Source organism: Thermobia domestica, chromosome 2 (genome assembly GCF_964235325.1).
Source record: "Thermobia domestica chromosome 2, izTheDome1.hap1.1, whole genome shotgun sequence".
In the NCBI taxonomy this organism is placed as follows: Eukaryota; Metazoa; Arthropoda; class Insecta; order Zygentoma; family Lepismatidae; genus Thermobia; species Thermobia domestica.
The window spans coordinates 34,565,703-34,581,299 of NC_137455.1; the positions used below are offsets into that span (position 1 = coordinate 34,565,703).

Here is a 15,597-nt window from a genome sequence, read left to right on the forward strand (position 1 = left end):
TATATATATAAAATAGAAGTGCGAAAAGTGCTTAGCGAAAACAATAAATTAAGACAACGAAAACAAAGTAGTGATAACAAAAGTGATTAATAATTTCTTTCTCTATTTTACTTCAAATGGATAAGGTAATTAAGATTAAAGCCATTGCATGCAAGAGGGAAATAATAATTTGCACTAAGCTGCTTGAAATAACTTTTTAACTCCTGCATTTTACAAGCAACGCGTCTGTTCCTGATTTACATTCATGCGGCACTTCCAAACGGCTTTCACAACACTGAAAACATGTCTCAACAATAGCCAACATTTCCCGTATTATTAGAAATTACAACGGCATTTACGTTGCACGCAACACAGAAGACAAAACAATCTATTGATCGGTTAAATGCAAACTGGTGTTAACTTCTTTTGTAAAAGAAATGAAAAATTACATATTCATATTATAAAGGTAACCAAAAAGTTCTGTTGCTTTTTGTGGAGGTCTGAGTTCAATTGGCACTCACATCGTGAGTTGAATACGAATGGAGATAAGGCGAAGGTTAGTTGTTGGTATGGGTATATCCAACATACTACCTGGTTGTGGCAGTTCAGTTACACCGTGAACTTGCGTAAGGACAAAGTGAACATGGCTCCTCCATAGAGCGTCATAACCCTCCATAGAGGGTCTGTGCTGTGCGAGTTCAAACTGGGGTCAAACGCCGCTTCATTTAGTACATATTTTGGTCTTCCAGCATGTGGTGAGTCTTCGAGTATTTCGTCACTGTCAATAAACTTGTTAAACCGCCGCTGCAGCAGGCCTTTGGCGAGGATGTCGTGAATACGCGAACAGTCCAGCGGTGGTTTAACAAGTTTAAGGACGGTGACGAAACACTCGAGTCGCACCACGTGCCGTAAGACCAACATATGTACAAAATGAAGATCTTTAGGCAGCAATTGAGGCGAACAGTGGCCAGACATGTGAGGAACTGGAACTACAATTTAGTGAGTGGAGAAACCATTCGGCAGGACCTCCATCAATTTGTAAAGCACTACAAGTTGGGTCAATGGGTCCCACATGATTTGACTCCAGGCCACAAGGCAACGGAAGCAGACACCTGTGTTTCTTTGCTGTCTCGTCTGAGGAAAAAGCCATTTCTTGACAGAGTGTTGACATGTGATGAGAAGTGGGTCCTGTACGAAGCTTTACGACGCCATCATGATTGGTTAGCATCCCATGAACCGGTTCCAAAACAACGGAAACCAGCACTGCGCCAGAAGAATGTCCTCCTATGTGTTTGGTGCACTGCTTGTGGCATCATGTATAAGAACTACTGCCAGTTGGTCAGAACATCAATACAATTGTGTACTGTCAGCAGTTGAGCCGCATTCAAGAAAAATTCAAGACTCTGGAGTTGTGAATCGCAAAGGGGTCCTCCTGTTACAGGACAACGCAAAACCCCACGTGGCTGGGATGATCCGCGACACCATTCTATGCCTTGGATGGGAAACACTATTGCATCCTCCATACTCCCTGGACATTGCACCGTCCTATTATCACCTGTTCTATCACTTGGACAATCATCTTAGGGGACGCCAGTTCAAATCCTGGGAAGAAGTGCACTTGATACCTTCTTTGCTTCACAGCTCACCAAGTTCTACCGCGATGGAATTCATGGCCTTCCAGAATCGTTGTCAAAGATCGTGGATGCTGATGGGGACTATTTTTGATCTTCCATGTACGTCTTAGGTGACATATCGATGTTCGAAGGTAGTGGGTGAAAAAGCAACAGAACTTCATTGATTACCTTTACATATTCTAAGATGAATATTTTTCGTCTTTACTGAAACAGAGCCTGGTTAGGATTGAGAGTAGAAGCATAAGTGTCTCGTTCCGAAGATGAACAAATCTGAAATAGACTTTAGCTAGTCCATAGCACCATTTTTTAAAATTTCCTTTGGGGCATTAACATTAGTATGCTAATAGCAATTATCGTGGTAAATATATAGAGTCGTCGACATGGTCTCCCGTAGCGGGGAGAAAGGGGCAGTAACTCCCCCTGGATTATCGAAGGATGTTCAGTTTTTGGGTCAAAATTTACTAATTTTCTCTCATATACTATATTACATAATACATTTATAATAAATACTGTACGACTACAGTTTATTTACTATAATTGATAAAGATATATGCGTAATTAACTTGTTTTATATTATACTATGTATCATCAAAGCGTGTATATATTTTTGACTGTGCTTGTATGTTGAGTTTTTCTCCGTCCTCTTGGAATCTGTTTTCACCATCTTGGAATTGATCTTGTGCCCTCCTGCAAATAATTCTGCAGGGCGTCCCTAGTTGTCGGCCAACACCAAAAAGTGTTTAAAATCCGTTGTGTGCCTCTCAGTCTGTGGCTGCAATACTAGGACGACGGCACACTGAGAAAAATCCGTTCTCCAGACAGCCGTATATTGTACAAATATACGGAATTCTCTTGCATACTATATGGAGCATACGTTATCCGTATGTTACATAGGCACTATCCTTAGGTATTACATCATGCCGTTCCAGGATGTCTGATATCCAACACTCTTCCTTATATTACGTACATATATGTATGTTATCTTCGTCAGCTATATGTTATACAGAATAACCCAAAAGTAGGTATACATAATTTCTCGCGTTTGAGTCATTATTTATCAAAATGATTTGAGAAAATCGAAATCTCACTTTTAGGAATGTATTACTCGGTGCACACGTAAGAAACGGATGTTCTCAAATACGATGATTTTTCTCTCGAATTTAAGAAACCATTTTTAACAGTGCACTATCTTGTGAGTTATTTAGATTAATTCCTATTTGAGCGGAAGTAGAGGCGTCAATTTGAAACCTTGGGCTATAGTTTCTCAAATAGTATCAGCTTTATTCATTGGCAACGCGTGGTTGCATAAATATAAAGTTTTAAAACTGGTTTATATTTTTTGAAACATGCTGTATATGTGACGGATGAAAACCGATTCAGTTTTAACTCACGAACTGACTGTGTTTTATGTTGATGTAGTATAGTACGTAAATAAACAGAAAATCTTCCTTCGCAATTTGAATGTTTAGTTTAGAATCCCGCAATCGTTTTTCGTGATTGGAATTTCAAGGATTTTTCACAATTCTAGGAAAATTCTGGAGGGTTACGTTCGTTCAAGAATTTTTCTTTCAATTTTTTTAATATTTTTTTGCTAATGTTAATTGAAAACTGGTCTTGTTGCTACTGTCTGGAGATAGCTACAATCCTGGTAATTCATTAATAAATAATAATAATAATAATAATAATAATAATAATAATAATAATAATAATAATAATAATAATAATAATAATAATAATAATAATAATAATAATAATAATGAAATACTTTGTGTTCTCGAAATGAATCAAAAAATTGCTTACACCACTCTTGAGTTTAACCTATTCCTACGTGCATGCTTATAGCATTAATGAAGCAGAAACAACTTACTACGATCTCTGACAGCAGTGATTATGAGCTTGAAGCCATTGGACTCCGTGCCCCATGCATCCGTCACGTACTTCAACGTTACAAAGTTGGTCTTGGTCGATATTGTTCCAACGTTCTCTTTCGTATTCCGGCAGGAAAGGTCCGCCTGTAAAACAAGAACAACATAGAACAGCATTAATAATTTAGTAATTTTTAAAGAAGGCATAAAGTAGTTAATTCTAGTTTACACAATCTATTTTTCAACTTAATCTACGCAAGAGGTATTTCGGAGCAGTGATTATTTTAGTGGGTAGCTCGGGGAAATTACCTACCGGAGCTATTGTTCTTGCAGAAACGATGAAACTCCATGGTTACTTTTATGGTTTCTCGAAAAATTAAGGTTTCTGAAATGTCCAAATTTTGATACTAATCATTCAGTAACTTTCTTAAATCAAAATATTTCATTACCCTAACTATATATAAAACTACATGAGCTGACATAAATTATTGATCACTTCCTGTAGGGCTACAGTGATAAAATTTGGCATCATTATAGCTTTCCGGAACTAACACACAGAAAAATTGCCAAAAGTGAATATTTTTGATTTTTAGAGGGTCCAAAGAGGGGATGAAAAATTTCTCTATGTTATTTAAAAGGGTCTTTTTTGGACCTATAATCTCATGTTTTAGGTACTTAGAATTGGAATAAAAACTTGAAGTTCGGTATACTTGTACGTTTTTGTTAGCGTTACCTAAGTTAATCAACAGACATAAAAATTTCCAAGTGTAGAGTGGTTTTATTATGGGGAACTGAAAAATCTTTCCCATGTTATTTATATGGGATGTTTTATACACCCCAAAACGTTTAGGCACTTGCGGCAGGATTAGAATGATGAAATTTGGCATGATTGTAGCCTTCCAGAACTAACCGACAGGAAAATTGCCAAAAGTGAATATTTTTAATTTTTTAGGGATCAAAAGGGGGATGAAGAAATTTCCATGCTATTTAAATGGGCGTTTCCTTGAGATACAAAATCTTATCTTTTAGATAGTTGAAATAGGAAAAGAAACGAATAGAATTGTGGGTTCAAGAGGTGCGAGGCCGAAGGCCGAGTAAAGACAGTGTAGGGGCGAAGCCCCCGGATGGGCAGATTCAGAAAATATGAAGAAGTAAGTTTACGAAATTCAGTGTTGATTCAAAGGCTGATAGATAAGAAATGCAAGGCCGTAGGCCGTAGGCCGAGCAAACTCGGGGTCTGGGGGCGGAGCCCCCAGCTAGTCACCACTCCTAAATTTAGAACGTAATGTACTGTTTTTCCTCTTTTTTTATGGTAGGGACAATTTGGATATCAAAATTTGAAACCAAAAGCAATTTTAAAACTTAATAACTTCTACAGTAATTAATAATTTTTATTTGAGATTTCGCAACTGGAAACTTAGAGGTTTGTTGTTCCAGATTTGAAGAAGTTGAAGATATGGAGAGATTCAGCATTGATAAAAGAGACAGTCACAAGTATAGAACTTTATTTTGAATATCAAGGATCAATTACTGCGACTCAAAGAGCCTATCATAAATGCATTCTCGCAATACTATACTCAAGTTAATAGAGCGTTTTCGACAGCATAGGAATCCATAATTGACCTGTCAGAAGACCACTTTTTCCAATACACAGAATTAAGAGCAAGAATATGCGAGGCTGAAAATGGCAGGCATTTGAAGAATGATAACTTCTAAAAGTAATGAAATAAATCTCCTTAGATTATTCTATGTCTCTGTGTCAGCCCTTTTTATAGAATGCATTTCTTAACAATTGTTTGAGCTCCTCAGTGGCTAAGCGGTTAGCGGACGCGTCTTTGGTGTGGGAGACTTTTCCCAGCGGAAGCTCCTGTGGTTCGGATCCCATGTTAGTCTATAGGTCCACCTCTTATATAGCCTCGCCGTTAAAAAGGGCGCTAAAAACAAACCAAATCAAAATTAACAATTAGTAGCTCTTGAAATCGCCTAGTTACTTTTGGAACACCTTGTATATCACCTTACAAGGAGGATGATGACAATTATTTTTTGAAAGGTTGTTCATTTTAGTTTGGGGGGTTTCATTCTTTCAAAAAAGAAAAAAATAAATGAAATCCTGCAGTTTTACGTCCCATGATTATGCCGGTTAGGCTAAAGGAGACGGCGATGATGAGAAATGAATGAAATGGTGGAATGAAGAAAATGAGAGGAAACGCGAGAACCCCGAGAAAACCCAGGAGCACGGTGTTTGTCCACCACAAAGTCCACACGGCGCGAGCTGGAATAGAACCAGGGACCCCAAGCACCGGAGATGAACTCACTACCACTGAGCCACCGCGCCCCCTTTCAATAAAGGAGCCTACGGGAAACACTGTACTTGATAGGGGATACATAGTGATAGATAATGAGATAAAAGCACAGGGGAGATAATGAGGTAGGAGATAATGAACACACTGGAGATAGATAATGAGAAGTTGCGCCACTTTCATAAAGACGACAGGTAAAATATACATTGTTTGAGGTTGGCCTGTTCCATGTGCTGGCCAGGCAATTTGTTAGTCGAATCAGCGTAATTCAAGCTAGTTGTGTAATTGCCTCATGAGGGTGGATCAATAACAAACATAATGTGCTCTCCTCGGTAATCAAACCCGGAGAACTAAAGAACGCCGGACCCACGTGTAGAGCCCAGCCCATTACAGAGGAAATACAGAAATCAATTTCAAATTACAATGTGAACTAATTAATACAAATAGTGTAAGTTAATGCATAAGTATTTTTTAAATAAAAGTTGCATACGTACACAATCACAGACTCACACAGCTACTATTTGTCCCAGTCCAGCTGATAGGCAATCAAAACGAACTCTCCCTCTTTGCCGTTTCCAAAAAGGGAAAGCAAGTCGTTGGTCTTATCATGGAGGGAAAGTTTTTTGCAACTTAAAATATCGTGTATAATCTAAATTTTTATATATCAGTTTACTCGTACCTGATATCGCCAAAATGATGTTTCTGTTCATTTTAGCCAATATCAACCCCTCCTACCAACAATAACCAGATTAAAATTTCGTCTTTAAAAAAGAAAAGTTTTGGTTATTATTTATGTATTGTTAACTTCCCTGTGTCGGTATCTAAATTTGGGGATGATGACACAGGAAGTTACCTTCTGTTCACCATCTAGAATGAACGGGAAATAAGCTGACTTAAATCATGTAAGAGGTAAAATACTTGAAATAACAAATCAGATTTAAAATGAATTATGCTCATGTATTTCAAATATGAATGAATATTTAAATGTGTAAAGTGTGTGTGTAGAGCGGTTAAGTTAATCCTGCCAGATCTCGATAGCGACATTGCTGGACATTATACCACTGATAACAGATTCAACGAAGGAACACATACCTGATGGCTCTTGGACTTCCCTTTGCGTGCAGATGACGACGTGGGCCTGCAGACACAACCTCCTGGAACGTCAATGAGCTCGGTCTTCTTGCGTCAACGAGGTCCTTCTATGGAGTCTTAAACCGTCATTCGTAAACTTACGTATTCTCGGAGTAACATGGCTCTTATCTCGCTAGTTCGATGTTGCTTTGTTATAACTCACTCCGTCATGAAAAATCTCGTGTCGTTAGTTGTGACTCTCTTTCCTCCAACTTCTCTCTCTACCGACTTTCTCGTTCTCCGACTACCTCGGGCTTCGACTACCTCGGAGCTCGACTAACACCGACTTCCTCCTTGAGACCAGCAACCCTCTGGTTGTGTTCAGCTTCCTTGCTTCTGGATTCCACTTCATCATCATTACATCAGAGACGTGATGTCCCTTCTCCAGGACGCTTCTCAGTTTCCCCATTGTTGATCAGTGATAAAAATCTCCAGAATGCCTACGTACGCGATACTGGCAGTTTTAACATTTCCAAAATTATTTCTGTGTTAACAATTATTTACAAAATTTAGTTACATCAAATTTCCTTAATTCTGTCCAAGTAATGACTACTTCAGATTCTTTTCGCTTTTACATCAGTTACAATAATGTCCCGCATCATGTATTCCTTGATGCCAAAGTTATATAATCATTACACAAATCTAACTACACAACTTGTAGCTTGTGAAATGTTTTTGTTATTTAATATTTCTTAACCTCATGCTAAAATAATTCAATGGATAATTTCTGACTTCTCAAGAAAACAAAATGATTAATCAAATAGAAAATTAAATGAAATAAATATTGAAAATATAGGCTCTGGGCTACAGTATTAACGATTTCATTTTAGTGGTACTTTAAAATTGAATTTCTCGAAGTAAGAATTCATTCGTTATTAAGTTAATTTTAATAACTCATTCAAAAGTAAGAGATGTGAGCAAACCAATTTTGCAGACATTCTCAATTTGTTGTTATGAAACTCTTTATTATTTTTTAAAACACATTTTCAGATGTTCTAAATTTCAATGTGCTGGGATTGATAATGGTAAGAGAAAGACTAATATTTACATTTATCAGACTACAAGATTTTCAGAGAGAAAAGGAAGATTTTACTATTTCTCTGAAGGAAGAAAGGAAGATTTTACGATTTTTGACAGGGAAAAATAGGAAGGTTTTACGATTTTCTAGTGGGAAAAAAGAGGGATTTTACAATTTTTCAGAGAGAAAAGAATGATTTTTCAGAAGAAAAATTAATATTTTTCGATTTTTCAGAAGGAAAACAGAAATACTTTACGATTTTTCAGAGGGAAAAAGATTTTACGACTTTTCCGAAGGACAAAGGAAGATTTTACAATTTTTCCGAAGGAAAAAAAATGTTGCGATTTTTCAGAGGTAAAAAGAAAGATTTTACGATTTTTCAGAGGGAAAAAGGAAAGTTTTACGATTTTTCAGAGGGGAAAAACGGAAGATTTTCGAGTTTTCGGAAGAAAAAAGTAAGATTTTATGATTTTTTAGAGAGGAAAAAGGAAAATTTTACGATTTTTCAGAGGAAGAAAAGGAAGATTTTAGATTTTTCAGAGGGAAAAAGAAAGATTTTACGATCTTTCATGGGAAAAAGGAAAATTTTATGATTTTCCGAGGGAAGAAAGGAAAATTGTATAATTTTTCAGAGGGCAGAAAACGGAAGATTTTACGAATTTTCAGGCAAAAAAGGAATATTTTACCACTTTTCAGGCATAAGAGGAATATTTTACGATTTTTCAGGGAAAAGAGAGATATTACTATTTTTCAGAGAGAAGAAAGGAAAAGTTTACGATTTTCAGAAAAAAGAAGAAAAATTTACTTTTTTTCAGAAGAAAAAAAGGAATATTTTACAATTTTTCAGAGGGAAAAAGGAAGATTTTACGATTTTTCAGAAGGGAAAAACGGAAGATTTTCGAGTTTTCAGAAAAAAAAGTAAGATTTTACGATTGTTTAGAGAGGAAAAGTAAGATTTTACGATTTTTGAGAGGGGAAAAGAAAGATTTTACGATCTTTCATAGGAAAAAGGAAAATTTTATGATTTTTCCGAGGGAAGAAAGGAAAATTTTATAATTTTTCAAAGGGCGGAAAACGGTAGATTTTACGAATTTTTAGAAAGAAAAAGACTTAACGACTTCAAGGGAAAAAGGAAGATTTTACGATTTTTCAGGCAAAAGGGGAATATTTTACGATTTTTCAGGCATAAGAGGAATATTTTACGATTTTTCAGGTAAAAAAGAGAGATATAACTATTTTTCAGAGAGAAGAAAGGAAAAGTTTACGATTTTTAGAGGAAAGAAGAAAAAATTTACTTTTTTTCAGAAGAAAAAAGGAATATTTTACAATTTTTCAGAGGGAAAAAGGAAGATTTTAGATTTTTCAGATTGGAAAAACGGAAGATTTTCGAGTTTTCGGAAGAAAAAAGTAAGATTTTACGATTTTTTAGAGAGGAAAAAGGAATATTTTACGATTTTTCAGGCAAAAGGGGAATATTTTACGATTTTTCAGGCATAAGAGGAATATTTTACGATTTTTCAGGGAAAAAAGAGAGATATAACTATTTTTCAAAGAAAAGAAAGGAAAAGTTTACGATTTTCAGAGGAGAGAAAAAATTTACTTTTTTCAGAAGAAAAAAGGAATATTTTACAATTTTTCAGAGGGAAAAAGGAAGATTTTAGATTTTTCAGAGGGGAAAAACGGAAGATTTTCGAGTTTTCGGAAGAAAAAAGTAAGATTTTACGATTTTTTAGAGAGGAAAAAGGAAGATTTTACGATTTTTCAGAGGAAGAAAAGGAAGATTTTAGATTTTTTAGAGGAGGAAAAAGTAAGATTTTACGATTTTTGAGAGGGGAAAAGAAAGATTTTACGATCTTTCATAGGAAAAAGGAAAAATTTTATGATTTTTTCCGAGGGAAGAAAGGAAAATTTTATATTTTTTCAGAGGGCGGAAAACGGAAGATTTTACGAATTTTTAGAGGAAGAAAGACATTTTACGACTTCAAGGGAAAAAGAAAGATTTTACGATTTTTCGGGCAAAAGGGGAATATTTTACGATTTTTCAGGCATAAGAGGAATATTTTACGATTTTTCAGGGAAAAGAGAGATAATACTATTTTTCAGAGAGAAGAAAGGAAAAGTTCACGATTTTCAGAGGAAAGAAGAAAAAATGTACTTTTTTCAGAAGAAGAAAGGAATATTTTACAATTTTTCAGAGGGAAAAAGGAAGATTTTAGATTTTTCAGAGGAGGAAAAGTAAGATTTTACGATTTTTTAGAGAGGAAAAAGGAAGATTTTACGATTTTTCAGAGAGAAAAAAAAGATTTTACAATTTTTAGGGGGGGGGGAAGTAAATTATACAATAATCAGAATTTATATTTAGTAAATACATAAAAGATTTCTGGAGTAGTTTCATTAATTGTAATACATAGAAAACAACAAAGTATATTACAATTCCAAGTGGGAGCTCATGTTGTCGGCATCCCATATTAAGCTACAAGTCCATGTCTCATATTGCCTTGCTACCGAAAGAAATACTATACTCAAATCCACTCAGTCAAGTCTATTATATAAATCTTCGTTGCCTTTTAATTGTATTTTAATGAAGACTTTGAACCTCTTAACAGTTCCACGTTATCAGGGGCCGCATTCCATCAAAGACTTTCGGCACAATACAGAAACAGTGTCTTGCCGCAACGGAGTGCCTACGAATGGATTAAAAATTACAAAAATGGTCGCACAACTGTTACGCACGAGGAAGAAGCCGGACAACCATCTGCGGCCACAAATAATGACAACATTTGAGCGTGCACGTGACGTGGACAATTGAGTATTGGCCCCTGATGCACCTCCCGACCGCAAACATCGGATCACTGTTCATTGTTCCTTTTTGGTGCAAATTTCTAATGGAGTGGCCATGATCTATCTGCAACAAAAGGAAGACAAATGGAGAAATTTGAATCAAACTTTTATAGCATAACAGCATAACAATAAAATAAACGAGAATAGGTCAGTATGAACAATGTAAGAAAAGTTATAGCTACATTCGGATAATTTTTGACTTATCCTCGTACAAAGCAACAAAAATAAACAGGGACAGAGGTCAGTATGAACAATGTAAAAAAGTTATAGCTACATTCAGGATAATTTTTGGCTTATCCTCGTACAAAGCAATAAAAATAAATAGGGACAGAGGTCAGTATGAACAATGTAAGAAAAGTTATAGCTACATTTCGGATAATTTTTGACTTACCCTCGTACAAAGCAACAAAAATAAATAAGGACAGAGGTCAGTATGAACAATGCAAGAAACGTTATAGCTACATTGCGGATAATTTTTGACTTATCCTCGTACAAAGCAGCAAAAATAAATAAGGAGAGGTCAGTATGAACAATGCAAGAAACGTTATAGCTACATTGCGGATAATTTTTGACTTATCCTCGTACAAAGCAGCAAAAATAAATAAGGACAGAGGTCAGTATGAACAATGTAAGAAACGTTATAGCTACATTGAGGATAATTTTTGGCTTATCCTCGTACAAAGCAACAAAAATAAATAAGGACAGAGGTCAGTATGAACAATGTAAGAAACGTTATAGCTACATTGAGGATAATTTTTGACTTATCCTCGTACAAAGCAGCAAAAATAGATAAGGACAGAGGTCAGTATGAAGAATATAAGAAAAGTTATAGCTACATTGAGGATAATTTTTGGCTTATCCTCGTACAAAGCAACAAAAATAAATAAGGACAGAGGTCAGTATGAACAATGTAAGAAACGTTATAGCTACATTGAGGATAATTTTTGGCTTATCCTCGTACAAAGCAACAAAAATAAATAAGGACAGAGGTCAGTATGAACAATATAAGAAAAGTTATAGCTACATTGAGGATAATTTTTGGCTTATCCTCGTACAAAGCAACAAAAATAAATAAGGACAGAGGTCAGTATGAACAATGTAAGAAACGTTATAGCTACATTGAGGATAATTTTTGGCTTATCCTCGTACAAAGCAACAAAAATAAATAAGGACAGAGGTCAGTATGAACAATATAAGAAAAGTTATAGCTACATTGAGGATAATTTTTGGCTTATCCTCGTACAAAGCAACAAAAATAAATAAGGACAGAGGTCAGTATGAACAATGTAAGAAACGTTATAGCTACATTGAGGATAATTTTTGACTTACTCTCGTATATTCTTACATTCTTTTCAGACTGCAGGAGAAGGGGAGCACAAGATAATGGATAACGTATTTTACCTAAAATCAAAATAGCTTTAGTTGTCATTGTGAATAAATGTTTTTGAGTCAAACTTTTAGTTGAGCATACTCTACAGGATAATTAACTGCTTTCCATTCATCTATATCATTTTGCACGTAAATTCGGATCTTATATACTGTACATATTTTTAAGTAGAGAAAACTGAAAATTCTTTACATACAATTTATAAATTTACTATTTCACCTAGTAGTTTCGCAGTTAATACCCTTAAAATAGTGTTATACTGTACAATTATGATTTTAAGTGTGAAGAGGAAACGCTTATTTAATTGAAAGAAAGACTAATGAGCAAAGAACTTTTTTATAAGAAAGTTTCGAATAGTAGAAAAGTAGGAAAAATAGCAAGTACTCTATCTCCGACTAGAAATGCAGATAGACTAAGACAGGTCAAAGGGAGAGGAGGAGGGGGCTATAGAAAAGGGAAAGGACTTGTTGCTACAGCAGAATCACGTGACCTTACCCTGGGGACAGATTCTACTACAAGCAGTTTGCTGAGGAAATTGTTTCCTTCCACAACACTGTAGTTGCTAAGCAACAACCACAATTTTCCTTTTCTCTCTCTCTCTCTCTCTCTCTCTGTCTGTTTTTTTCACATACACGTCACTGATCACAGCTGAGAAAGATAGAGAAAAACAAGAAGAACCGGAAAAAAATAAGAAAAATAAAACAAATAAGAAAGATATGTCTTGTGGTCTCGGCTTCGTGATAAATGACCATCTCAGATTTAGGGAAAAATGGAGCATCCAATTTGTTGGCATTTCCAACGCTATTTCACCTCTTTTTACACTGAAGATAAGACACGGCCAATTAAGTGAAGTTACCGTTCTGTACAAAATTAATAATAGAACCTTTCAAGTTTGACCTGATGATTAAAATATAAACCAACTTTGTGAGAACACATTTTTATTAAGTGATTTCATTGGAAAACTCGATTTCTCTGTTTGGATTAATATTGCAATGAATTTTAAAACTACTTCTGCGGATCACATTGTTTTTTCTGTTTTCCACGCTTATTTACACAGTGAAACATCCTTTAAGAGATACCTCTCAATAGTGGACAGCTTCCTAATTCGAAGATACATTTTTGTCTTGAAAATAAATAATATTATGGGAGAGAAACTCCATTTTACGGATTCAGGCAGTTTTCTTTTACTCCAAATATTTTAGTAACCTGAGGGAAGAACTTAGACTGGATGAATTTGAGAACAAGATCCTGAAACGAATATCCGGACCCAGGAGAAACGGGAATGGGGAATGGCGGAAACTTCATGACAAGAAACTGCATAATTTATACCCTTTATCAAAGATTGTTAGGGTCAATGCCGGAGGTTGAATGTCGCGTTCACTAAAGCTTTCCGCTGAGTTCTATCCTTAGCTAACTGGATCCAGTTTCTACTTGTATTCCTATTTCTGCGAGATCCATCTTAATATTGTCCTCCCATCTGCACCTAGGTCTTCTTAATGGTCGTTTTCCGATTGGATTTCCAATTAAAACTTAGAAAGCGTTCCTACTTTCTTCCATTCTGACTACATGACCTGTCCACCTGAGCCTCCTAGACTTGATGACCTTAACCTCCAAAATGATAACTAAAAATCTTGAATTTAGAATCATTCAAGAATGATGGAGTGAATATAACTACCTATCAAGTGATTTTTTTAAAAAGTATGTCCCTCGATAACTTTCGTAAACAAAATTTCGATTTTGATAGAATATGTCTTATGTATTCTATGAGATCACCCCAAAAATACTCATTGCTAAAAGTTAAAATCAGTCAAAAATGAGGGAGCATTTTAATGCTCTCTTCAGCTAAAAAAAATGTTCCTATGAAAATCTCCAACTTAAAGAGAAAGGAAAAAAAAACTATCGCCTGATTCAACTATGAACATCCTCACTAGTTTCTTACATATTTTGAAAAAAAATAAATAATTGAATGAAGGTTCGAAGTTAAAAGAAAAAAAGAAAATGTATGTGAGCTAATTAGTAAAGAACTACCATATTAGAAAATAAAATAGCTAGAACAGAATATATAAAACATTAAATGTTGCATGTTGTCCACTGTTCTTTGACTTAGGAAAGAACAAGATTGTAAGAATCGAATAAAGAGTAAGAAAATTAAACTTAACTTCTGAGAAAGACAACTCCTTCCAAAAATCAACTCCACTTAGTGTTTGACTTTGGACAGAAGGAAGGAAAGCTTTCTCTAAGATTGGAGTTTGCAGAGAATCCTTGGAGACTTGCATGACGCAAAATCTTAGCGGAATGCTTGCTGTACGGGCAAAAAAAAAAAAAAAAAAAAACTACAACATATTTCTTTTAATTCGTTGCCAAACATACTGTATTGATTAACACTGAGATATCATTGGAAATCCAATTAAGCAAATTGTACATTTTCAAACGTGTCATACGTTCAGAGAATGATATTATGTGAGTATGTGTATGATTATATGGGCAAGGTGAGTGAAGAAAACTTCGGCAATAAATTGATACACCAAATGGAATTCGTTAGTGATTGTGTTTTGTCTTTTTGTGAGAACGAAGTCATGAAAATTAGATCCGTTTTAAAGCGGACTCATTCCTTCAGCATTATGAAGACCCGATCTCATACTGTTGGACTTTTCCTTATGAGACTTTACCAAAGACATTTTGCATTGTGTTAAAAGCGATAATGTGAAGCACTTGAAAGCAAGCATCAACAAGGGAATTGGCACTGTTTTCCCAGGCATCATTGACAAGACGTTATATGAAATTGATTATAACGAAGATATGTGTCATCTTATGAATGGTGTACACATAGAAACGTATTGGTATGCAAACGCACTTTAAAATGTGTCCCTCACAGTGTAATGGAATTTGTAACACTGCACTTATTTTTACACTTTTGTTTTTCACTATTTGGGATGCCAAACAAAATGGTATATCATTCAACCATGTAAGAGCCATCACCACTGCACAGGAGCCTAACGGATCGTCTCCATCCTTTCTTGAGGGCCCGTTAAAAATGTAAAAGAATCTAGCCTAAGATATAATATTAAAAACATTTCATAAAATCGGAACGAACAAAAGAAAATGAACATTGTAATGGCGATATAATGTTCAACTATAATTTGAACTTTGAAATACGCCTAGTTCTATACAACCCACATTGACGTGCTGTGAATCGGGTTGCATATCATTCAGCATTTTTAATTTTAAATTCTAGCTTTCAATGAATTTTGCTGAAAATGATAAAATAGGTGACTACAAAATCACAAGAAACTTAATGCCTTTGCAAACCTAAGAAGTGATGCTCTAAGGGAACCATGTCACCTTTTACAGTGAGACTTACAGCGAAGTTTGCTCTCATCAAGCTCTTTATTTGCAAAATAACAAGAGGACAGTTAAGCGGGAGGGCACCCATGTAGGGGGT

General features: G+C 35.3%; 1 protein-coding gene across 3 annotated transcripts in view; it reads right to left on the reverse strand.

The window, feature by feature from the left end:
- loaf (low-density lipoprotein receptor domain containing lost and found) overlaps positions 1–15,597 on the reverse strand; it is a 699,718-nt gene that overhangs the window by 88,740 nt on the left and 595,381 nt on the right. For all 3 annotated transcript variants that reach the window (XR_014128520.1, XM_081740552.1, XM_081740562.1), the window contains exon 3: positions 3,481–3,625. Coding sequence is in view for 2 of the 3 variants with exons in the window: in XM_081740552.1 (XP_081596678.1) it covers positions 3,481–3,625 (145 nt within the window). In the remaining variant the exon portion in view is untranslated. The remainder of the gene's footprint in view (positions 1–3,480; positions 3,626–15,597) is intronic.